The 26,699-nt window shown below is 38.7% G+C and overlaps 1 protein-coding gene across 8 annotated transcripts in view; it reads right to left on the reverse strand.

Annotated features, from left to right (window-relative positions):
* Nucleotides 1–26,699, reverse strand: part of ATP8A1 (ATPase phospholipid transporting 8A1) — a 249,208-nt gene that overhangs the window by 59,707 nt on the left and 162,802 nt on the right. For all 8 annotated transcript variants that reach the window (XM_032272101.1, XM_032272106.1, XM_032272095.1 and 5 more), the window contains one exon: nt 13,941–14,113. In XM_032272101.1, coding sequence (XP_032127992.1) covers nt 13,941–14,113 — 173 coding nt within the window. The remainder of the gene's footprint in view (nt 1–13,940; nt 14,114–26,699) is intronic.

Below are 26,699 nucleotides of genomic sequence, written 5' to 3' on the forward strand. Positions count from 1 at the left end.
GTTAACTTTGAATTCCCAGAGTTTCAATTGTAAACAAAAATGACTAAAGTATATTCACAGTAAAAAAAAAAAAAATGATAGCGGACCAAAAAGTGGAAATGTTAAAAGAAAGAGAAATCCAGCTGGGCATGGTGGCTCACGCCTGTAATCTGGCACTTTGAGAGGCTTAGGCGGGTGGATCATGAGGTCAGGAGTTTGAGACCAATCTGGCTAACATAGTGAAACCCTGTCTCTACTAAAATAATAATAATAATAATAATAACCAGGTATGGTGGTGTGCGCCTGTAATCCCAGCCACTCAGGAGGCTAAGGCAGAGAATAGTGTGAACCTCTGAGGTGGAGGTTGCAGTGAGCTGAGATCACGCCATTGCATTCCAGCCTGGGTGACAGTGTGAGACTCCATTTAAAAAAAAAAAGTGAGAGAGAATTTCATCTCAGTATGTCATGAAACTAACATTCACACCCTTATTCATTTTGACTATTCACTGTTAAGAAGCAAAATCTGTTTAATCTGGTTTATATCTAGAGTATAAAGGGAACTATGTAAAGAGTATTAGATTCCCCAGGCTTTCTTCCATGTGTAGGAAAGACAGGTAAAAAATTATTAGATAGAGAAGGAAACATTCACCTCTTCATGGAAAAGTGGGTATATTCAGCATGGATTAGAGATATCTGACAGCATGCCTCTGCATGTCACAGTAACAAATTTTTAATGTCACAGCTAGATCTAAGCAACAAGAGATATTAAAAGTTTTTGATACGAAAAAGAGCATGATAGAGGCAGTTCCTAAAAACATTCATTTGTATTGCCCAAAGTATGTTTTATATATATCTGAATATGATCTAGGAGGAGGACAATGAAAATGAAAATAAAGGACACAGAGGGCTCCAAATAAAAGTGGTTTCCAAAATGACTGAGGTTTCAAATTTGGGTGACTGAGAGAATGAGGGTGTAAACATAAATAGAAAAGGCAAGAAGAATATTTACAGCAGAAAGGTATCAGGGAAGTTCTTGACACTCAGAATTTTAGCTAGTAGTGGGACACCCGAGTAGACTCATTTAAGCGTGCAGACTGAAAAGTTGGAACTGAACTTGAAAAGAAGTGCAGAGTTGGGCATATGTCTTCAGGTGTCATTTACTCAAGTATTTATCCAAGTATTTAATGATCCTTTAGCATGTGATTAAATTTCTGTGGAAAAATGTAAGGAGAAGAAACTAGATCTCAGGACCTTTCCTCTGCCCCAAGAGTTATTGATTTAAGGACTTTTATTGAGCTACTGTCCTAGGAGTTAAATATTAACAGCCATATGATAGTAGTCCCTCTCTCTACACCTGCTCTAGAGAGAGAGAAATTCTTCTTGCACGGAACAAGGCCATGCTACCTCTCTGTTTAGGGAGCCTTGCCAATGGAACTCGTGTGTTCTCAACTGGGAAGCACTTCTACTCAAGAAAGCCTAGAGTGCTTCCCTCCAGCTCGACCTTGCCCTAACCTTGCTTTCAGAGTGGTGAGACCCATGGCGGCCTCCATTCTCTTCCCATTCCCAGTGTCTGATTGGAGCACACATACCCTGTAATCTCTTTTCCTATGACTCTGCAGAGGTAAGGAAGGGACAGAGTTTCATTTTTTTTCATTTAATTAAATTGATTAATTTTTGTGATGAGGGCTTGCTCTGTCGCCCAGGCTGGAATGCAGTGGCACAATCTTGGCTCACTGTAGCCTTGACCTCTTGGGCTCAAGTGATCCTCCTACCTCAGCCTCCTGAGTAGCTGGGACTAAAGGTGTACACCATCACGCCTGGCTAATTTTTGTATTTTCTTTTTTTGTAGAAATGGAGTCTTGCTATGTTGCCCAGGCTGGCCTTGAACTCTGGCATCAAGCAGTCCTTCTACCTTAGCCTTCCGAAGTGCTGGGATTACAGGTGTGAGCTATCATGCACAGCCCAGAGTTTGTTTAGGTTGGAAGAAAATCAGCTTGCTCTTCTCTGCCTCATAACCCTTCCTATGCTGTGTGGATAAATTTCCCCAAGGAACCTTCTCTCACCTTAAAAATACCTAGTGGATGAAAGAACAATTGGTAGCACAGGCTATTGACAGAAACTAAAATACAACTCTAAAGATATCAGGAGTTAAAAAAGGAAGCCAGTAAATTTCAGGACCATAATTATCAACTAAAAATCCTTAAGAAACCTTTGGGGCAATAGGAAGTGGTGAATCCTTGTCAGAACCTGAGTGGCATGGAAGAAAAGAGTGGTATGTGAGGGATAATGGAAGAACACACAGACGGGAAAGCTTTCTGGCTGTATTGTTCCCTGCCCATAGCGCCCTGTTTGAGCTGACGTGTGTGTGTGTGTGTGTGTGTGTGTGTGTGTGTGTGTGTGTGTGTGTAGGTGGGTAAGACTGGGCTGGATGAAGCCTCTTTCATTGCAACTGTAAAGTTTGGCTTAGGTTTGGAACTTAGGAAAACTTAAACCTAAAATAACATGCTTAAAAAGCAAAACACTCCAATTCCAGGAGTACATCCTCAGTGCCCTAAAGCGAAAACTGCAGAAAGAATTCCTACCCATGCCTTGGAACAGGAAAACCAGATCTTTCTGGTCAACCTGATGGCATAGAGGCAGGCAGGAACAGATGCCAATGAAATGGCTATTCTGACAGACCCCCCGAATGCCTGGGAATTCCATCAGAGTGTGGCTGCCTCTAATAAGAGAAGTGATCAGGTAAAGGAACTAGGGGAAAATAGGGATTTAATAAACTGAGATTGGGCCCTGCCTCCAAATTTACCTAAGTAGGACCTAGCTTTTGCTGTTCCTCCAAAGGGACATTAATGCCTGTTAGGAACAATGGCGGGGGGAAAGTGTCCTTTGGGGAAACATTTAAGACAGGAGAAACTCGTGAACAAAAAAGAAACACAACTTACAAGAAAGTAGACCTAGTAAAAACAGGTATCAAGAATTTCAGAAAAGTATGATAACCAATCTTAGAAACATGAAAGCAAGAAAAGCAGTTATAATGAACTAAAAATAGTTAAATGAAAATATAACTGCTAAAATAAAGAATACAATGCTGAACTGAGTATAATTATCATGCACTCTGAAAGCTCAAATAAAAAATTTGTCTAAGACACCAGAAAATTAACGGAAAGATTGTGGAAAAAAGGGAAAAGAGGAACAGAGGGGACTACATGTATAGAGATGGGGTCCAAGAAGAGAATAAGAGGGAAAATATAACAAATAATGACCACTAATTTTCCAGAAGGACTATGTCCTTAGATTGAAAGGACTCATAAAATGCCAGAAACATAGAGAAGAAAATGACACCCATACCTAGACATATTATGGTTAAAGAATAAGAAAAATTTCTAAAAGCTTCTAGAGAGAAAAAGGAGACTGACAGTGGATGCATACACAAAATTACCATCTTCAGTTCCTGTCTCTTTACTGGGGAGGTGGAGGCAGGAAAGGAAAACATACTAAAACATACAGACATTTAAGGGGGAAAAATGACCACAAGTGTAGTTATCAAAACCCAAGAAATAGACAGGATAGAGTATAAAAGTTTCAAACCTGTATAGAAAAATCTCACCTAAAGTTAGGAGTAGAAAAAAAAAATCATAATAGATGGAAACCAAAATAAATGGGAATAAATGAGGCCCAATATAGCAATAAGTATAATAACAGTTAATATACTTTTTATTTGCACCTAACACATTGAATTCTCAGAACCCCTTAAGTTAGTACTGTCACCAGTTTACAGATGAGGAAAAAAAGGCACAGGGAAACAATATTAAGGTTTAAGGTAAAATGGCAAGTGGTGAATCTAGGATTCAATCTTCAGCAGTGTGGATTCAGACACGGCATTCTCTTTTTTTTTTTTTTTTTGGAACAAGGTCTCACTCTATTGCCCAGGTTGGACTGCAGTGGTGCCAACATGGCTCATTGTAGCCTTGACCTCCTGGGCTCAAGTGATCTTCTTGTCTATCTCAGGACCATAGGTGTGTGCCACAACGCCTGGCTATTTTTAATGTTTTTTGCAGACTCAATGTCTTACTTTGTTGCCCAGGCTAGCCAGACACAGCATTCTTAACCACTACATTATACAGAGGATTGAACATAAGGATTTGGAGAAAAAAACAAAAGACAAGGCACATAATGAAACAAAGGAAAGCCAGGTTAGCAATTTAAATATCAGACATTAAAAAACAAAATTCAGGGCACAGAAAAGGCCATAACGGTTAGAGAAGAATCTTTGTATATGACAGTATATAATTATATATATATTATATAGTGTCAGGTGAAATATACATTTCACCTGAAATATTCAATTAGGCTCTATAAGAGAAAATTAGATACCATTTATAAGAGCAACTAACATTTTAATAATAGGTGCCATGTATTAGCTCATTTATTCTTCATAACTCTATGAGAAGAACACTTTCTATCTCTATTTTAAGAAGATTAAAAATCTAAAGCCAGAGAAGTAATTTGTTGCTCATCTACTAAGAGGTGGAGTCTAAACTGTGGAAAGTCTGGACTTAGTTCCTGAGCCCTACAACACAGGTCAACACTAGCAGAGGGAAGAAGAGTGGAGTGTTTAGTGAATGCTATTGAGAGAATTTGCTCATGATGCAGAGATGAATAACATGGGATATCCCCTCCTTCACAGCATATACAAAAATAAACTCTGTATGTGTAAAAGACCTACATGAAAAAACTAAAGCTGTAAAGTTAACAGAAGAGGCGGGGTACAGTGGCTCATGCCTGTAATCCCAGTACTTTGGGAGGCTGAGGTGGATGGATTTCCTGAGGTCAGGAGTTAGAGACCAGCCCGGCCAATATGGTGAAACCCCATCTCTACTAAAAATACAAAAATCAGCTGTGCATTGTGGTGGATGCCTGTAATTCTAGTACTCTGGAGAATGAGGTAGGAGAATTGCTTGAACCCAGGAGGTGGAGGCTACAGTGAGCTGAGATAGTGCTACTGCTTTCCAGCCTGGGCCACAGAGTGAGACTCAAAAAAAAAAAAAAAGTTAACAGAAGAAAATGCAGGAGTGGGAAGTCCTTCATATTCCAAAAGTACAACCATAAAGGAAAAAATTAGTGAAATATGACTATGTCAAAGCCAATGATAATCCTAGCTACTTGGGAGGCTGAGGCAGGAGAATGGCTTGAACCTGCGTGGCGGAGACTGCAGTGAGCCAAGATCGAGCCACTGCACTCTAGCCTGGTGACAGAGTGAGACTCTGTCTCAAAAAAAAAAAAAAAAAAAAAGAAGGGTATCACAGGAGGAAATAAGAAGGGAGCCAGCCTAGAAGATACTTGCCACATCAATAATCAACAACAAAAAAAATCACATCCAGAATACACAAAGAATTCTCATATACTAGCAGGAAAAAAGAGAAGAAACCCAACAGAAATTTCAGCATCCCTTTCCCCTCTTCAACGTACTACTTTTCTTTGTAGCAATATTACCACTGATTTTATAGTCTGTTTGAGATATATCAAGTATTACCATTCACACAAACACACACAACAATTATTGTTTTGAATATTTGTGTATTTACTTATGTTATTGAACAACAGCTATGATATGAAGGCTGGGATTACTTTTTCCTGTTGTTCACTGCTCGATTTCTAGTACTTATTAAGGCTACTTGCACACAGTGAGTACTCAAAAAAACACTTGCTGAAATAAGTGAATGAATAAATTTCAAAAGCAGAAACTGAGAAGGGTAAATACTCCTATGAGATGCTCAACCTCTCTAGTAATCAGAGAAATGAAAACCAAAACAACAAAGTGTCATTTCATAACCATCAAATTGGCCATGTTATAAATTCAGTAATACCATGTATTGTTATTAAGGTAGGGAAACAGCAACTCTATTCCATGGATCTGGGATGGCACAATAGTACAGCTGTTTTGGAACAATGTGGCAATTCAAACGGGAAAGAAATATACATATACCCCACAGCCAAGCATTCCCATACCCACCCCCCAATATATCTCCTAGAAGAACTCTTGCCTGAGGGCATAGAGAGGATATACATTGCAGTACTTTCCATGATAGCAAGGATTTGGAGGAAATTTTTGTGGTATCCCTATGAGAAGAGATAAATAAAATTATGTATATGCATTAACAAGCAGTGATGAGAATAAACAAACTTGGCTGGGCATAGTGGCTCATGCCTGTAATCACAGCACTTTGGGAGGTCTAGGTGGCAGGATCACTTGGGTCCAGGAGTTTGAGACCAGCCTGGGAAACACAGGCAGACCACGTCTCTACAAAAAAAAGTTTAAAAATTAGCTGGGAGTAGTGGTACACACCTGTTTTCCCAGCTACTCAGGAGGTTGATGTGGGAGGATAGCTTGAGCCTTGGAGGTTGAGGCTGCAGTGAGCTAAAATCAGGATGCACTACAGCCTGGGCAACAGAGCAAGACTCTATCTTCTCAAAAAAAAAAATTAATTTGTTCTACATATGGTGACATGGATGTGTCTCAAAAATATGCAGAAAAATAAAGGTAAAAAAATTTTAGGCTGGGCAGGGTGGCTCATGCCTATAATCCCAGCCCTTTGGGAGGCTGAGGCAGGTAGATCCCTTAGGCTCAGGAGTTCGAGACCAGCCTGGGCAACATGATGAAAACCCCGTCTCTACTGAAAATAAAAAAACTTAGCTGGGCGTGGTGGCATGCATCTGTGGTCCCAGATACTTGGGAGGCTGAGGTAAGAGGATCACTTGAGTCCAGGGCAGGGGGGTGGGTAGAGGTTGCAGTGAGCAAAGATCACACCACTGAAGTCCAGCCTGGGTGACAGAGACCCCATTTCAAAAAAAATAATTTACTGGAATATCATTATAAACACAAACCTTTTCTTCAATTCAATATGCATATAATAATAGGTATTTTTCACAGAATCACATGTATACAACTAAAGTACAGCAAATGATGGGAACATATGAAACACTTGAGAATATTCCTCTAAGGTGAAGTAAATAGAATGGGACTGGGAATACAAAGAATATACAAAAATGACACATACAAATCAAAGAGCAACTTGCTTTAGTTCAAGACTCTAGGGAGATGGCTAGCTTGCAAATCTTCCCCATTCTTTTGCTGGCATGTCCTCTAGCACCTTGCTGGGGCTTTCCCTTAGAACAGAGGGAAGGCAGTGCACTGACACACCAGGATCAGATGTTAATGGCCCTGGGTTCCTCCTTTCTTTCTTGCTGCTATATGTAAATATGTATTGACATCTCATTTTAAAACAAATTCATGTCATTATTTTTAGGAATTTTCTTGGATCCAATGGCACAGAGAAGTTGAATGCGGCCCCTGGACTGTGCAGCTGGCACCATAAAAAGAATATCAGTCTTTTTCAAGGAACTGCGGAGAAAGGGACACCTGCCAGAGAGGAGAGATGGGGAAATGTTTCAACTTTTGAGAAAAGAAAGAAACAGTCTAGAAATTACTCTCCCTAGGGAGACCAGGAGAGCTTAGCATGAATGAACTCCATCAGTATTGTAGGAAAGTTCTGTTTTAACCGCCTCCTTCCATGTTCATTCATGAGCTATAGACACTTTATTACGGCCCCAGGGCTAAATTTAGGCAACAGTGGTTTTTGTACTTATACCGGAACACGGCCACAGAAATTCATGCACGTATCATCTAGAGCTGCTTTCATGCTATAACTGCAGAGTTGGGTAGCTGTAAGAGAGAAAGCTGTATGGCCTGCAAAGCCTAAGATACTTACTATCTGTCCCTTTACAGAAAATATGTGCCCAACCTTGCTCAAAACACCAAGCCTTTCTTTAACTTGTCCTAAGTTGAAATGGCTCAGATAGGTTTGTTAAAAAGGAGGCAATCACTGGAAACCATCATGGGTTCAAGAAGAACCAGGTACACCAAGCTAACTCTGCTTCCCTTTCCCACACAATGAGGTCAGCAGGCTGACAGGTCAGAGAAATGCCATAAGTTCCACACATATGTGCTTAGCAAATCAGAACTGTCAGAGAACCGTAAGCAATCTATTAGGCAGATTTGTATTGGAAACACAGAGCAGAGTGTTGATACACTGATGATTAACTTTGTAAAGCTTTAGGGAGAACTTCAGTAGAAAGTTACAGAGTGCTGCATTTAAAATTTGCTGAACAGAAAAGAATCAAGAATTTGGATGTGGTTGTGGAAGGTATACATGCTTATTCAAAGTTAGTATGAAACAAAACAGAAAAACAGTTAAATGAATAAGAGGGATGATGATGGAAATCAAGATAGCAGTTATCTTTGGAAAGCTCCTCAACTAAAGGGAGCATGAGGGGTTTCTGGGGGGGCTGGTCCTGTTTGGGTGCTTGTTACAGGAGTGTGTATGCTTTGCAAAAATGCTGAGCAGTGCAATTATACTTTATGCACTTTCCATTACAAATTACCTATATCATCAGCAGTATGTAATCTGTAGCTCTGAGAGAGAGAGAGAGAGAGAGAGAGAGAGAGAGAGAGAGAGAGAGTGTGTGTGTGCGTACTGGTGATGGGGGTGATAGTGATGGTGGTTTACCTAAAGGAGTCACACCTAAAACTGTAAACCAATGAATTACTGTAGGCTTCTGTAGCATTTAGATTTCTTATGTATTTTTAGACATTTTATTGTCAAATATAGACGTCTCTGGTGGTGGTCATCATAACTGGCTAATAGGCTGTAATATAGCCATTGCAGTTCCTTTAACACTACTCGGTCAAGGTAGAATAGTAAAAGAGATGGGCTGGGCTGAGCAGATGATTATTATGTTAAAGCAAACTACTGGGATTTTATGAAGTTATAAAATTTATTCAGTGTGTCCTCTTTTAGCTTTACATGTATGAAAGAAACATTCTCTCAACATTTCCAACATTTATTCATATTTTCTTGGAAGCAAACATAGGGTTGACATTCATTAACAGTTTGTAAGTCTTTTCAAAGCCAAACATCTGCTTGGCATCCAATGGTGTTCACAATTTTTTTTCTTTAAGGGAATCTCTGCTGAGCATTTATTAGCGTCATGGGTACTTTCTGACTACGTTTTAAGTAGAACATATATTTAGAGAAATTCTTAAAGCTAAAGGCAATCTCTAAAGATTTAAGAAGTAGATCTGCCTTTATTTAATGCACTCATGCTATCACAGCAAATATTCCATGTCCCTTCAGACTTCTTGCAGGACCCCTTGATCGGAGGAAGGTGAAAGGTTTTGCCTGGAATGCCACTCCCAAATGACAACGCTCAATGAAGTCAAGTGTTTTTTTAAACACTATGGGGAAAATGGCCTAAAAGGGGGTTAAACTTTGATTAGAGATGTTGCAAGTAGGAAAAAATGCTTACTTGAATTTAACTTTTGCTTTTCAGAAGACATGAGTACATAAACTATGTAGAAGAACAATGATTACTAGATAGTCTAAAAGCTGGAGGCTCTAAGCCAATTTTCAACCAACTGTCACAGAAAATAAGTTTCGAAATATGTTTAAACTAAACTGACAACTACAGAAAAAATGTAAAATTATTTGAAAGGCTGGGTTATGTGAACTGATGAGGACCTCAGAAACCACATGCTATTTAACACACAGTAATACTTCACTGCAACATTCCCACTCTCTTCTGGAGGGAATATTAAAAGAGGTAGAACAGATGCTTCCCCAAATTAAGCTGGTCCCAGCAGTAGAAAGACTATTCCCAGCAGAGTGGCCAACAGAAGGAAGGTTCATCCAAAACCCAAAAGGGCTATGAGACGTCCTCTGGCCCAGAAGCTTTCCAGCCAGGACAAGATGACCCAGGAAGGGGGCATGTGTGTATTTCCTACTCTACTATGTCGAAGCTGCTCCACTTTTATTTGCTTTCTACATCTGGGTTCCCTGGAAGACTGGAATCACTGATATTCAAATCTCTTTCTTTTACAGGTCACAAAACCAAGGCCAGAGAGATTGCATCAGATATTCAAACTGCCAAAGCAGTAGAGCTAGAATAAGCATTCTGCAAATCTCTAGATAAAATGCCTTTACACCAATTATACAGACTGTAAGACCTGAGGGCATAAAGCACCGGTCACAGACTAGGAATTACTTATTTAGTACAGCTACGGCCTGGAATAGTGCTTGATTTCAGTTGTATCCACAAATCTCCATGAGTCTTAGAACAAGCTTTTCCCCCTATGTCTACCTCTCCAAGGAGTTTCAGTGAGTCTGTAAAACCCCTGAAGGGGTGCATGCAACTTTACATGTTTGTGTGTATGTGTACTTCTTGAGGGAATGGTCTGTAACTTTAATTTATTCTCCAAAAATATCTGTGATCACAACAAATCAAAAGAATCAGTAGACTTGAGCGAGGAAGTAGAGGGGAAGACGGACCATAAAGAGGCAGTTTATGTTTATAACCAGGAAAATGTATCAGAAACTACCTATAAACTAGGTGCATGGTTCCTACTAAACAAGTCAGGTTATGCAGGAAAATACAATGTTAAAAATAAAAGCAGCACAGTATCCATGAAAGCACAGTATCCGGCTGGGCGAGGTGGCTCATTTCTGTAATCCCAGCACTTTGGGAGGCTGAGGTGCGTGGACTGACTGAGCTCAGGAGTTTGAGACCAGCCTGAGCAACATGGCAAAAGCCTGGCTCTACTAAAAATACAAAAAATTAGCCAAGCATGGTGGTACACACTTGTAATCCCAGCTACTCGGGAGGCTGAGATATGAGAATTGCTTGAACCTGGGAGGTGGAGGTTGTAGTGAGCTGAGAGATTGCACCACTGCACTCTCCAGCCTGGGTGACAGGGCCAGACTCTGTCTCTTAAAAAAAAAAAAAAAAAAACAGGAAAGAAAACACAGTGCTTGTTAGCCTGATAAGACAGGTTTCATTCTACTTCTTGGGTTTTATATACTTAAGAAAAATATTTGAGGCATAACATTCAACCTATACTTTGGAAACCAAAACCACCAGGGCTCCAGAGCCCTGAATAAATTTGGGGTGGGGGGATTAGTGCTGTCTCCGAAAATTTCCTTCATGAAAACAGTGGTAAGAGAGAGACATAATGTCTACTGCCTGGGAACAACTGTTTCAATTCAGCTGAAGATTCTGGAGGGACACTGCTCATCTTTATAACTGTGTCAATGAGGCAAACACTAACATCTGCCTCATTCTGCCCCATATGCTGATAATAGCAGGGAAGAAAGTGGATGATGCAATCTGAGGATGGAACTAACACGGAGATTCTCATCATTTGTTACAGGAAGGCTTTCCCCTCTACTTCCAGTCTACCTAGGGCTGAAGAGAAGACTGCAGAGGAAGATCAGATTCTGAATTATCTGCATGTGTGTGGAATGACAAGTAGTAGATTGGAAAATAGTTTAAATTCGAGAGAAGAGCCCATAAAGTCAGCATGAACATACATGAATTTGGGAAACAGTACCGAACTGTATTTTGAAATAATAATCAGTATTTATCTGGAGCGTCTATCTTCTAATGGAGTAAAATAGAGAATTTCCTGAGGCTGGGAGATTGTAATCATCTGAGAAACGAAGAATGACACTCAGGTTTAACTGGAAAGAAGGATACGCAGCATGGCCCACCTATTCCTATCCAGGGACAGAGGCATTATCATGGAAATTATACTTTGAGGTCAGTAAGCAAAATGGCAAGAAGATGGTCTGTGCCAATAGTTTAAATGCCGAGAGGCACCAGGCCAAGAAGGTACACAGACATAAATCCAGCAGTGGCACTGATGTAATTATGGGCTTAGACTAATTCTCAAAAGCAAGGCCGGAAGCTGAACCACAGTCCTTATGGGAAAACAGAGAGTATGAAGGAAATTAGAAGAAAAAAGCTGAGGAAAGATATGTTACTTAAGAAAAAAAAAAAAAAAACAGCAACCCTAAAACTCGAAATAAAAGGCAGTGTCTGCATAGGGACCTTCATGGTCTTGAAACATGCATAAAACAGAACCAAGGGAGGAAGGGGCCACACACAGCTTTATAAGATCCGTTTCAGAGCTGAGCCGCACGTGCATGGCAGGGTGTGATTCCCTCCCAGGGGCCTGGGGCCTGGAGAAGCCCAGAGGTCCATGTGACTTGTGAGCATCCAGAACAATGATTTCGGGAGGGAATTTCACAAGCACAGAACATATTTTTTCTCCCTTGACTCTGTTTTCTAGTTTTTCTCTCCCTCTGCTATTAATTTTGTGGTTTGACTTTTTGAAGAATGGTGGGAGGTATTGTGTTAAGCAATGCTATAAGAATGAGGCTCAGCTGCAATGGCTGCATTATGAAAATTGGCCTCCCACATCTTTCAAACCGAATTGTGACTTGACTTAAATCAAATAGAAAGATACATGAAGGAGAGCAGGTATCAAATGTTACTCATCTTTTATGTGTCGCACTGTGTCCAGCACACAGAAAGCAGGCGCATAACAGATCCTGATGCTGGGGAACTGGCCATTTTATCGAAATACTTCTGTATTCTGTTTCTTGTTCTGTTTCCAACTAGGAGCCAGCAGTCCTAACACTTTTGTGCATTTAAGCAATCTTTTGTTGATCCTTATGATCCCATTAGTGAAAGTGATTAAGTGACCAAATCTGGCACAACATTATTCTGATGAAAAGTGTCAAAGTTGAACATTAGTCACACTTAGTCAAGATATTTGCAAGGAATCAAGCAAAACCACTGTAAAAGCAAATTGTAAAAAGCATGAGAATACCAAAGTAAAAATGAATCAAAATGATTTCCAACCTCTTTCTTCATGATTAAGCAAAGAGCCTGATTACTACTAATATTAAATATCAGTACAATATGTTGTCCAAGAATTTTATAGTACTATTATTTATTAATACATACCACAGAGAAGAAAAATAAATTATATGACTAAAATAATTAGAATCCTGGGAAAGATGCTTATAAAAGATATTGAAAATGGTTTAAGTTATATTTCAGAAAGTATATCTCAACTGAAACTTAGGAAATGTTTATAAGGTGTGCCTTATAATTCATAAATATCATATATAAAATATTTAAGTGAATAAACCCAGACCAAAAAAGGTATAAAAAGCATAACCTAACTTTATTAGTAAATGTCTTTTTAAAGCAAACAGAATAGTTTTAAAGATAATACCAAAAGCACAGGTTCTGAGAAATATTTCAGAATGCCCACTAACATTTTATCTCCCAGGAGGAGACGGCAATTTGAGAAACTAGATCTACCCTAGATCTAGACCAATCAACTCCTAAGATTCAATAGTGAATGAAAAAGAGAAAATCCTTAGGTTCATGGTGATCAGAAAAGAGGAGACTGGGCATATTTATCCTATTCATGAACCTACTTTAGGTCTTAGGAAGACAGAGTTTAAATAATTTATACAAAAATATAGGGAAGATTCCTTGACAAGAAACTCAGGAAGGACTGGAGTTATGTAGTTTACAAAATTCTATGAATTAGGTCTTGATAACTCAAAAGAGATTTTAATTTAGGATATGGGCAATTTTATAAATTAGAGGGCAAAGGACTGTATAGCCAATAAATGACTCTCAGAAAAATGCCCAGCTATTTGGAAAATGATTCAGTTTGCGCCTTTCATTATGCTATTCCCAAAAAATAAGTCTTAGCACAGCTGGATCAAAGATTTACATGTAGAAAACAGGACCTTTAGAGAAGTGACCCAGATGGAAATGCAGGTAGATAATGAATTTTAAGCAAAGATAATGGCAAGAAACCTGTCGATTCCAATGATGAACAATACCTGTTAATGATTGTTAGGACTCACTTTTAAAAACTGCTAACAAATTCCATCCCAGTTTGTAAACCTCGAGTCTTGAGTGAACACATTAATAAGTAACCTAACATTTACAAACTCTGGATTACTTTCATTGAAGTTTACAAATCAAGAACTTAGGATCAAGTCACTCTTCACTAACATCTGACAATGTTAAGGAGAACTTACCGACAGCAAATGACAGCTTTGCATGACAAAGCCAAGTCCAGGAAATACTGTCGTACTCCAAAGGTTAAGGCATATTTGAGGGTTTTCCCATCAATTATAAGAGCAAAATCATTCTCTTTCCGGAGAGCATCACCAAGGGTAGTACAGTGACGACTGAGAGTTTCCCTTGTTCCCTGGAATATTAAACAAGCAAAAAATGCCATCAACATTTACTCCCATTTGTTCTACTACGACGCCTGAAAGATATTTGGCAACTACATTTAGTTCTTTTTAGTGCTTTTGATGTTTCAAATTGCTTTCACATACCTCCAGTCATTTGATTCTCACTAGCCCCTCTGGAGCCCAGACAGTTGTTATCAGAAAACGTTAGCTACTTGATTGAAGTCATACATCTGTTCCTAGCAGGGCTGGGAGTAGACTACAAGTCACCCATTCCTCAGATGATTCTGTAGTCTTTGCTCATTATTCTAACCACGACCATGCAATTACAGTACTACAAACATATTTTCAGTAAATTATTTTGCTAAAAAGTTGTGTTAATTTATGAGCTAGTCAAAGTTGTTTCTCCATGAATCAAGGGAAAAAGTTGGGGAATATATGCATCACGTAACTACATTTTGGTCAACAGACTGCATATCCCATGGTGGTCTCATAAGATTGTAAGACCATATTTTTACTGTGCCTTTTCTACGTTTAGATATACAAATATCACTGTGTTACGACTGCCTACAGTATTCAGTACAGCAACAGGCTGTATGGGCTTGTAGCCTAGAAGCAATGGGCCATTTTGTATAGCCTGAGTCTGGAACAGGCTATGCCATCTAGGTTTGTGCAAGTACCCTCTATGATGTTCATACAATGACAAAACTGCCAAATGTCGTATTTCTCAGAATGTATCCCTTCATTAAGCAAACTGTAATTTAAATAATCTATGAGCATCCTTTCAAAAGTCCTCAATACTACTGAATTTAATTCCTAGTAACTAAGAGAGGAAATGCAGAATCTGTGAATTCTTGCCACTTTTATGAACTGGCTTTGGTAACTTTAATCATCATTTCATGATGCTATATTTTAGTTGGGGATGGTGAACTGTGACTTGGTAATCTTGATGGATCAAATGAATGAAGAGTTCATTTTCAGGCACAATAAAAGCCTTTAGTGTCAAGGACAGCTTTCTTCATCTCAACTATACAGAAGGGATGTATTTGTCTCCCTTTGTCACTGTTTTCCCAGCTCTTCAAAGGGATAAAGTTTCAATATATTTAACTTTTCTCCCCACATCCTATAGATTCTTCCCATAACCTAACGGAGCCAATTTTCTATCTCACAAGAACCCTACCATGGTAAAGAAACACAACACTGGCTTTGCCCAAGGAAATATAATGAATAATTTCCCTCCTATCATATTTTTGTTCTGAATGCTAAGCCTGCACTTATTTGTAAAATAAATACAAATGTATGTATTTATGTAATAAAATATACCTACAATAAAAATACAGTACACTTATATAACAATTTTTATTATGTTCATGGGATTTACAATTATTGTTCCAATTTAAGCACGTTGTTTTATATATATATATATATATGGAGAGAGAGAGAGAGACAGAGTCATTTTATAGTTATTTCACAAACGGAGAAGCAAAGGCATAAGTAATTAAAATTTTACTTTGGGGATTTTTGAAGGTGTTTTTACGTTTGTATGCAAATGTGGTTCACACCATGTTCTAGAATATCAGAATCTTTTTACCAAAATAACAGAACCATGTTGTACTATAAAGATTTCCCAACGTTTCCAATGCTGAAGTTTCACTTAACAGTTGCCCTGTTCCCCATTACACACAGTGACAGGAAGGACCACCATATAGCAGCATTCTTTACAAAATTTGCTGTTCACACTTTACATTGGGGATGGGGAGACTGTAACTGTTCTACTTTACAAGCCTCACCCTCCTGTTTCCTGCTGGAAATTTTTGGCCCAAGAGGACTTGAAGTGAAAAATGCTGGTAATAATTCTGCAAGCAAAATTTACTAATGACAATCTATAATAGATTTCCCCTGGATTATCTTAAAAGCAAATTCATATAGATTGAATGAACAAATAAGTCAATGAACTAATAAAAGGTATTTAGCACATACGACATTACTAGGCACTGTTCTGCAGGCTACACACAGAGATGCAACATTTAAGTTAACACTTGCTACCACCCCCAGCTGGAGGCACTACTGTTATCTCCACTCTGCAAATGAGAGTGTCTCAGCTCCTTGCTCAAAAATATGTGGCTATCAAGTAGTAACATCAAAGTGAGAATTAAATTTCTATAGTAGCCTGTCCTTTTCCATACAATCCAGCAAAAAAAAAACAAAACCAAAAAACAAAAAACAACAAACCAAACTTCAGACAGTACCAGGCACAGCAAGTTATAAATGGAATGCCCACACCAGTCCCTCTGTTGCTTCCCTTGAGTCCTCATCTGTCTCTCATCTTGTCTTTACCGCCAACAGAGATTTCTCTTTATAAAACAAATTTAAAACACAAATCTTGTCTCTACTTGCTTTAAAGTTTTTCTAGGGCTTTCTACAGCTGACAAAATAAAGTCCCAACTCCTTAAAATGGCATATAAGGCTTTCTACAATCTGAGCCTAACACACTTTCCTTCCCATTGCCCTTCACAATCTTGGTTCCTTTTGTTTCCCTCTCCCTGGAATTGCCCTCCTCTCCAGAGGCTGCCTTCAAAAACCAATCTTACCCAGGTTCAGTCCACGCTACCATGTGTAACTCATTCTACCCTCAGGAAAGACCGCGTTTTACCTGTTTCTTAGCAACAAAGGCAGTGTCTGCAATTTCAGATGCTCAGGAAATACATATTTATTGAATGCGGGCATTGATACATTCTGATTTCATCCCATTGGCAATGCTCCATTTCCCCCTTTTTATGACTTCTGATTAGAGAAAGAAAGAGAGCGAGAGAGACAGACACACAGAGAGGTCTTCTTGCTCCCGAATTTTCTAGGGAACAAATAATCTATTACTTTAACAGACTTTCAAACAAAGGCATTGCTGACTAAAATGCCTCTGTATTTTCTTTTAAGCTATTGTCCAAGTGATTCCTGAGCTGAAAACCTGAAATGAAACCTAGGACAGACCTCAGGAGAACTTTCAACTTTCTTGAAAGCTCAGCTGCAAAATAAGACTGAAAGTCAAGTAAACCCCAGAACTGTGAAATGCCCTCATGAACCAAGTGGGGGATGCAGTCCTGTGGTCCCCACTCTCCCTCCTTTCTAAGGCATTCTCTAACACCTTAAAATTTGTTGAAAACTCTCTAAACTTGTGGCATTAGTACCCCTGTGTTTTGCTGGTGACTGTCGCAGTTCTCTGGCAAATCAGAAGGTGTCAAGAGATGTGATAGAAATAACACTTCAGAAGGTAAGTCAAAAACTTCCCACAGTGAATTCTCTCGTCAGCCCACCTAGGGTTCAAGGTAACAACAATAGAAAAAGCTGCAAACATTTTCTTATTTTATAGTTTTCTTTTGTAAGTAGCTCTGTTGTTAGCTGTGTGCTGCCAGTTACAAGTTATATTTTATCCATATTTACTGCTGGGAATATTTTCAAATTCTTTTATTTATGAAAGTTTATTGCTTCTCCCCTAAGTCCAGGAGCCATGCTTTATGGCTGCATTGCACTGAAGCTTATCTCCTGTAGCTAAGAATAAATTTATTACTATATTAGCTGTTGTTTTATTTTCTTTTTGGCTACTGAAGGGGGAAATTTTTAAATATTTAAACTTAGTGACTTGTGAAAGTGAAAACATAGCAATGAGAAGCTAAATCAGAAAAAGGATAAAAGACTACAACACAAGCACAACGAAATGAAAGGTCTCTATTTCCTTGTTCTTCATATTTTCACTTGTGGGCTGAAAGTTTGGGATCATTGGATACATTGCAAGGTAAAGGCAATTTCGGGAGGACAGGCAAGGGGAAAGGCTGAGGATCAGACACTTAGCCAGGCAAGGGAGGGAGCCACAGTGGAAAGTGAGATTGTTGTGCCCCTTCCCTGACCTGCACCCTGTGTGGTCATTCTGGAGAATCATTCTGCTCTGCTCTCCCCATATCCACAGCACCACACAGAGCCCAGTGCTCACTGGAAGCCCTTAGCCTGAGCCTCCTACCATGCTTTCTTGCCTTGCCAATTCACCATTTAGGTCACACCCAACATGACTTCTTGGTTCTGTCTTGTTAACACAGAAAGAAAAAAGCCACCTCACTCACTCTTCTTATGTTGCTGCTTATCAGTGGTGATCCAGATTTTTATCTGTGCTTAGTGGATTCCATTTTTCCCAGAGGCTACTCCAGACCTTTTCTTCTCCTCTCAAGAGTCCAAATTTAACCCGTCACTTCAGCAAACATTGGCCCGTTTTACTGAGAACACTTATACATTTATAGCAGAAAGAATTCCCTCAGTTTTCCTTCCTTAACCTCAAAACTTCCCTTTACCTAATCCTCTCTAGTTCCTGAGCTGGGGGAACACCTGCCTTCTCACCTCTGTTTCTTTCACTTCTCTTTGCATCTTCATGCTCTCCATTGGCACTATATCCTTTTTCTCTAAGCCTACCTAAAAGGTCACAATTTTCTTACTCTAAAAATAATGAACAAATAAGCCAAGACACATTCCCTTGACCCTATTTTCCCTGAGTCCTCCAGGTGACATCAATACTTCTATCTTTTGGATCCCTGAAATACTTCATTTACAGTATACTTATACAAGGTAGCATGATGTCCAGTAGCTTATCTATTTATATCTCTATATTTCCTTTGGAACAGAGATCTTTGATGAAAAGTTAATAACAGAATAACCAAATTATTCATGATTGGAGAATATCTTATAGGAAGTTAAAGTGGTTTTCTTGTGTGACCATTTTAAGGAGTGTTTTCTGCTGCCTGTAAAACGCCTATATAATTTTAAATACTCTGATTTAGAATAAAGAAAATGCTAATGTGCTTATCTCACAGAGAAAATGAAAAACAAAGAGGTCATTATGATCTAACATCTACTTTGGCCTTAAATAATTTAAACTGTCTAGTGAATATAATACAATGTATAGTTAAATCAGCTACTTAGTCATCAAATTAGGTTGTAGAACAGTGGGGGAAGGAGAAATAATATTTATTTGGTTTATAAGAAACATGTTTTGGAAAGAAAAATAAAAATAAAGAAACATGTTTGGCAGATAATGAAGCCAAGTAGAATTCCTCACATTGAGTCATTATTATAACCTAACAAAACAGGTAATAAGTTCATAGAATGCTCTTCAATAAAACAATGTAACAGCAATCTTTAAGAAATCAGAGACTAGCAGCTTTATGGCAATCTTTTTTGTTACTTTTTCATGACCTATGTTGAGGAAACCCTTGATAAAAATCACAGAGGGTGCCCTAGATAATGAAATCTGACACAGTTTTATACTGAAATAAATTAAAAGCCCTGATTTGTTTATAAAGTATCATAGCACGCAAGTTGTCGTTTTCATTTTGGCAAAACTCTGCTTGGGACAGGCTAAAGAACCCACAGGCCAGATGTGCAAAGAACATGTGAGGCCACCTAAGAACTGTGTTTTTGATGGCCCCAAATGTAATGCTGCAGAAAGCACCTGCATAAAAATGGCCTTTTCAGCTTTCTAGCCGTTTTTTCCCCCGATTCCTTTCAGAGGTTTACAGAAAAGACAGCATTACTTAGGAACAATTCCAAGGAACACCCTAGTAGAGAATGTAGAAACATCCCTAAGGAAAGAAAAAGAAAAGCCTGTAGCATTGACTCGACTGGTTAGCCAGGGGTTCACAGAGCAGAGATGAGGTGAAGATTATGGGTAAATAGTCCAACACGGAACAGCTAATGGTAGTGGCTTCCAGGTCTTGCTCTGAGGCTGCAATTACTTATTTGTATCTTCAGTAAATAACATGTGATCTCTCATATATGTCCCAGAGGGTGTCTAGCAGCAAGGCTGACCCCAAACAAAAAAGTTAAAGAAAAAAGGCCTATCTATACTTATTTATTCAAAGTATACTTTGGCCTTTAGGTCCAAACACAAACAAATATCGAGCATCTATACGTATTCTTAGGACTCTGTTAAATGTGTGCAAGTCAAATGATAAACTTATGTTACAAGGAGGATTCTACTCCCCAAAAAGAAAAAAAAAAAATCAAAATTCTGCATTACACTTTGAGTTTCAGACACATCATTTAATAATGTATTTCTATTACAGAATGGGGGTTTGGATCCCACCAAAATTCGTATGTTGAAATCCTAACTCCTGTTTTGATGGCATCAGAAGGTAGGGTCTTTGGGAGGTGATTAGGTCACGAGGGTGGAGACCTCATGAATGGGATTAGGGTCCTTAAAGTGTTTCTGGAGAGCTCCCTTCTTCTTCCATCATGCAAAGACACAAGAAGACAGTCTATGAACCAGGAAGAAGGACTTCAAGAGACACCGCATCTGCTGCCACCTTGATCTTGAAGTCCCTGGTCCCCAGAACTGTGGGAAACATATTTGGTGTTTAAGCCCCTCAGTCTATGGTATTTTTGTCAGTCTGAATGAACTAAGACATTTTTGTTATTCTTGGATTTGTTATTTTTCTTCATGAATTCACCACCAGTTAAGCAAATGGGCATACAATCAGAGCTAGCAACAAATCACTTTTGGAAGAAACTTTCACCTTTATCAGAATGAATATAAGTTCATGAAGCCTGTGCTTCCCTCTATAGTATCAGCAACACAAGTTTCTGTTTTTACTTCCTTTCTTTAGAAAGGAAAAAATGCAACAGAATGTTATAAAACATCTGCAAGAATCTTGCTGAACAAAGATGGTAACTCTACTGAAATGAGGTAACTGTCTGGAGGCAGAGCTACTGTGACACAACTCTTCATAGCTGGTCAGCAGACACACACAAATTACCAAAGTGTAGAGAAAGCAGTGGTCTGTCTGTATCAAACAAATGTGCAGCTATGAAACAGTGGGATGTGAGAAAGTCCAGGCTGGCCCGTGAGGGTGCATACAATGGTTCTGGACACTGATAACATTTGAAATAAAAATGCTGTCACATTGTAAAGAACTAAGTTCCAGAAGTCAAAACATACCCTATGGTCCAGAACTCCAGGTTTTCCTCAACTTGAGGTAGATGCAGCATATAAGGTAAAGACAAGCTAATCAAACATTTTTCACATTCTTGGAAAAGGGAAACTTAAATGTTATTTTGAAAAAATTCCCTAATGAATGATAAAAGTTAAACAAGAAATTAGAAATATCTTCTACCACTTACTTAAGACAGCAAGAACTCCAAAATCCTTTTGGATTTTGGGTAGCTACAGGTGCTAAGAGAGTTCTAGAAAGGATTATTATCACACATGTCAAAAAATATTATGGATAAATTAATTTCATGGCCTATCAATAAACTCTTCGCCAGAGGTATGTATCCATTTCAATGTACCGCCTCATGATTTTAGGTATTTTTTTGGTTTGACTAACTCTAGAAGGTAACTGTGTGGTACTGGAAAGGCTTCCTCCAAATCCCAGCTCTGCCATATACTGACTGTCTTTCCTCAGGTAGGTGACTTAACTTCTCTGAATCATGTTTTTCTCATTCATAAGATTGGGTTACTATCGATTTTGTAGAGTGACTATAGTGGTAAGATGTGCCAACTTCTTTATTTGTGAATAAAGTGCCCTGTCCAGTGCCTGGCATGAGGTGACATCCAGGAGAAGGCTAGTTCTTCCCTTCCTCTGGTATCAGGTCTAACAGTGGTATTAACACACGTCTGGCACCACAGCTTCCGCCTATAATCCCAATACTTTGGGAAGCTGAGGTGGGGGAATCACTTGAGGCTGGGAGTTTCAGACCAGCCTGGCCAACATGGTGAAACTTGGTCTCTACTAAAAGTACAATAATTAGCTGGATGTGACAGGCTCCTGTAATCTCAGCTACTGGGAAGGCTGAGGCAGGAGAATCACTTGAACCTGGGAGGCAGAGGTTGGCCACTGTACTCCAGCCTGTGCGACAGAGTGAGACTCCGTCTCAAAAAAAAAAAAAAAAAGAAAAAAAAATCTGCAAATCGTCAAATGCTACACAACTTAGTAGAATCCAGCAGGTATGGTACCAGGATAATTTTGTTTTTTTTTTTTTTTTTTTTTTTTTTTTTTTTGGGACGGAGTTTCGCTCTTGTTACCCAGGCTGGAGTGCAATGGCGCGATCTCGGCTCACCGCAACCTCCGCCTCCTGGGTTCAGGCAATTCTCCTGCCCCAGCCTCCTGAGTAGCTGGGATTACAGGCACGCGCCACCATGCCCAGCTAATTTTTTGTATTTTTAGTAGAGACGGGGTTTCACCGTGTTGACCAGGATGGTCTCGATCTCTTGACCTCGTGATCCACCCGCCTCGGCCTCCCAAAGTGCTGGGATTACAGGCTTCAGCCACCGCGCCCGGCCCGGTACCAGGATAATTTTAAGATTTCTTACAAAATCTCCCAATGGCAGTTTTATTTCAATTTACCTTTTCACTGTCAACATTCAGTACTAACAGCTACTTCTGGAAACCTATGTTCTCATATCTAGGAAAGATGGCATTATCTAGTCTCATGTGACATATTGTTCTTGATACATGGTAGGAGGACAAATATTTATATTATCACTGCTTTTCTTTATCTCTTAATTTCTGTCTCCAACCTAATATAATTCTTAACTGAAAAAAATGTGAAAGTTATAAACTGATGTGGCATTTCTCTTTTATTATCTGCATATTTTTGCACAGATGACACATCAATATATGTATTTGTTTTAAAATAATTAATTATAAAGAAGACATCCAGGGCTTGTTTTGCTGATATGTTCTTCGGACATAACACCATCAAATTAATTCTTAGGTTTTGTTTGTAAGGAGAGAAATAAATGTTTACTAGGAGTAAAAAACAAAAACAAAAACAAAACACCACCACCACCTTTAGTTTACTAAGGCTCTACCTTTTAAAATTGGTAAATTTAAAATGTCAAATAAGAGGATATATAAAAAAGAATCTTAAACTAACACTTACTTTATTAGCTGTTTTGGTGGTTTGTGGCCCCACCTCATCATCATTTAAGACGTGAGGTATTTACAAATTTATGGCTGAATAGTGTTTCATTCTGTCTCTACTTTTACACTCTCCAAATGTTCACACTTTAAAATTATGAACTAACGGAACATTCTAGGAACATTCTTAATAATACATTATGACCATATCAAGTATGGACAATGTTAGCACGTTCTTAAAGAGTGAGTTATGGCTCCCATAATAACATATGGATAAACCATTGGGCATTACTTGTTTTTCTACAATGTGTTATTGATTCAGTGGAACACTGGGCATTCCATATATTCCTACGTAACACATATATCAACTACTCCTCCAGCTACTGCATGCGGTAGTAAAAGAACATACGCCTGAGAGTAGGGAGAAACTACATTTATGTACAACTGGCCCATTTAGTATTTATTCCAGTCAGGATCACTAGTTCTCTTTGACATAGTTCCCTCCACACGCCAACACATTATAAAATTAAAATTTATTTTAAAAAATTTGATTTTTTTTTTGGATGTAGTTTTTTATCAAAAAGCTTTGGTGTTTCTAAACTCTTAGCCTGTACTAAGAATATAATGTTGAAAAACATGTGTGCATAGAATCAAGCCAATATAAAGTAATTTTTCCAAAATGGGTAAGGCAGACAGAAGGTGAAGTCATTAAAAACACATGGTCAAAGAGGTCCTCCAAACAGCTTAGTGGAAGGTGGCCAAACGAATGCATTTAATCAATATATATTGCTAAAGATAATGGGGGGAGGAAAAGAAAAAAATTCCATGCTTTACTGATACACAAATATAGGTTTCCCAAGGTAGGGGTAGATATGAAACACTGCAATTGAGGAAGTGGTCCAATCTCCCAGAAGGGTCATGCCATCTGAAAAAGGTCAAGGGTCACAAAATGGAAGCAGGTACGAAGAGGAAGCTGTAGTGCTGGGTAAATTGCTCTTGGGCCCTCAACAGAGGTTTGAAATTTGGGATTATGATATGTTCCATCAGGCAAATAACTGCTTGTAAGGCATGTAGTCTCACTTAGGGTACAATGGAGAGAGAGGCAGTGAAGTGCTGAATCTGTGACTAGTCCGTGTTTCTGCACTGGGGTGGGGACACGTAGCAAAGACAGACAAATCCAGGGAAAGGAAGGAAGAGTGGGATAGAGGATATAATTATATAATTTGAAGAGTTTTGTGGATAAAGGCTTTTACCAAAGCCCCCATGGTAATTATTTTAAACCACCACTGAAAGCCTCCTAAACACTTATTTTGAGCTTGGTATTACATATTCTCCAGTGATGGCAGTGAATGCAGAAGGAAGCATGTTGGGGGGAACTGGGTCGGCAGACATCCAGTCTCTCTCACTGCCTTCAATTCAGCCAGGAAGAGGCTGCTCAGAACATACAACCAGCTTTCTCAAAATAAGCAAATTACAAATCAATGGTTTGGAGAAAGTAACAACTAGAGCCTGTGGGAAATTGTTACCCAGAACCACAGAGAAAGCTTATGTTGGACCCATTTTCTAAATGATTTAAATTAATTCATGTAAGAAAAATGAAGAATCATTATCTGCCATGTTTTCTCAGTGGAAATCCCAAAGGCACACAATTTCCTTTATTTTACACACACACATGCACACACACACCCACACACACATATACACACACACAGTCAATAATATCTTCTGTACAGTTGTATTAGTAAAATTAAATATGAGGTCTTTTCAGAATTCCATACTCATAGGATTTGGGCATTTCCATATTCCAGAAGGGCCTCCCTCTTTCAGGGGTTCTGTGGTCCTGGTGGTGAGTGGTAAAGGAGGTGGGAAAATGGGAAAGGAGGGTAAGGGTTGGGTGGAGAAAGGAAATGAAAAGAGTTAACACATTTGGGAGATACCTGCTGGAATACTTTCTGCAAATGAGTCACTGCTGCCACTGGAGAAGGTATGGTTCTTTAAAACCAAAACCAAACAAAACACCCAAAACCTTGAAGTTTGGGACTTCAAGCAATCAAAGTTTACATCTACAATTCTAGCACTCGCTAGCCATGGGAACTGAAAGTCTCTCTCTGGAATTGAGGCAAACACTCCCAGCCCTACAGGAGCAGAGATTATGTAGGCAGACACACCTGGCATACTGGCACATAGTAGGTTTCCTAAAAACTGTCATTTTATGGTTGTGCTGACTCATCGGAAGGTATGGGAGGCAGACATGCAACGAGGGCACAAGGCATAGTGAGTTCACCTCAGAAATGTCAATAAGCTTGTTGGGAGAATGGCAAGGGGGCAGACTAGTTAGAATGCATTTCTCTGTAATTCTAGGTCTTGGGGAACTCTTAGAAGAGTTCAGACATTTAGCCAGAAATGAGGTCAAGAATATTCAGGGCTGAGGGGAGGAAGAATTTCTCAAAACAGACACACTATAAATTTGTGAACAACCTCACTTACAGCTCTCAACACAAGCCAGTCTCACTGAATTTTGTTTAAAAAAAGGGACACATTTAATTCTATGAGCCCAAACAATGGGTTTGATGGAACTTTTTCAACCATATATTTTGGCTTGCAGCAGACATTGTCTTAAATCCAGGAAAAGGAGAAGAGATTATTTGTTCATATGTTATTTTCATTTTTTGGTAATGTTTACATTTTTTACTAACCCATTTATTTCAAATGTAACAAAGTTGGCTTTCTTTACTGAGGGCTACTTGAAGTAAGCAGCCTGTCAGACAATATTTGAAAAATTTTTTTGCATTAGGATGTTATAAAAGAGTATCTTTGCTTCTGATAGGGATACATTAACACCTTCAAAGTTAAACTATGATCTTAAAATTTCAAGCCAAAAAGCTGAAACAGCTTTGCTAATGGTAAAAGAAAATTCATAGTACTGAACACCAATGCCGGCAGCGGAGGAAAACTCAATGTGGTTTAAAATTTGTCTAAACTATTTTCAAAGCAGTACAAAATATATTGTATGAGACTCATGGGACATATCAAAACAAAACCTGAAGTAGCCCAAATTCTCTTTTTTTCCCTTCTTTTCTGGAGTTGAGTCAATAACTTGCTTATTCTGGATTTCTTTCAGAAGCCATTCAACAGTGGCCCGTTCCCAAAACAGTGAGGTTTGTCTGCATAATACATGTAAGTTGAGCTTGAAAGGGTGCAGATGACAACTCCAGCCTTTATGTCCTGAATGTCCTATAAGTTATAGTCAAAACTTACATGGTGTTAGAATGTCAAATTCAGGTAGAAAAAAATTAGCAATTCCATAAAGGGTTTTCTTTTACCAAGGTGTTGAAAAAGATATATTCTAATGCTTGTTAACTTAATATCCAATGTGGCTAACAATTCATTTTCTTTAATATATGTAAGTGAAGTAAAACATTGGTATCCATAATCAAACCTATAACTGGTTTGGGGTCATATTCTCAAATTAAGCAGAGAACTTTACGTAATTTAAGAGCAGGGCATCTGTTACAGCAGCTAGCAGTGAAGAACTCTCCTCTAGAAGTAATACTAAAGAGATAACGGTGATGATGTCTAGCACTGTTTCTAACTACTTGACAGGTATTGTTGTCTTTAATTCTCACAACCCCACCTCTAAATGAGATGGACATTTCATTACTCTTGTTTTACAAATGTAGTAGATGAAGGCTAGAAAAAC

The sequence above is a fragment of the Sapajus apella genome, unplaced genomic scaffold (assembly GCF_009761245.1).
Source record: "Sapajus apella isolate SASKATOON/1434 unplaced genomic scaffold, GSC_monkey_1.0 scaffold5, whole genome shotgun sequence".
In the NCBI taxonomy this organism is placed as follows: Eukaryota; Metazoa; Chordata; class Mammalia; order Primates; family Cebidae; genus Sapajus; species Sapajus apella.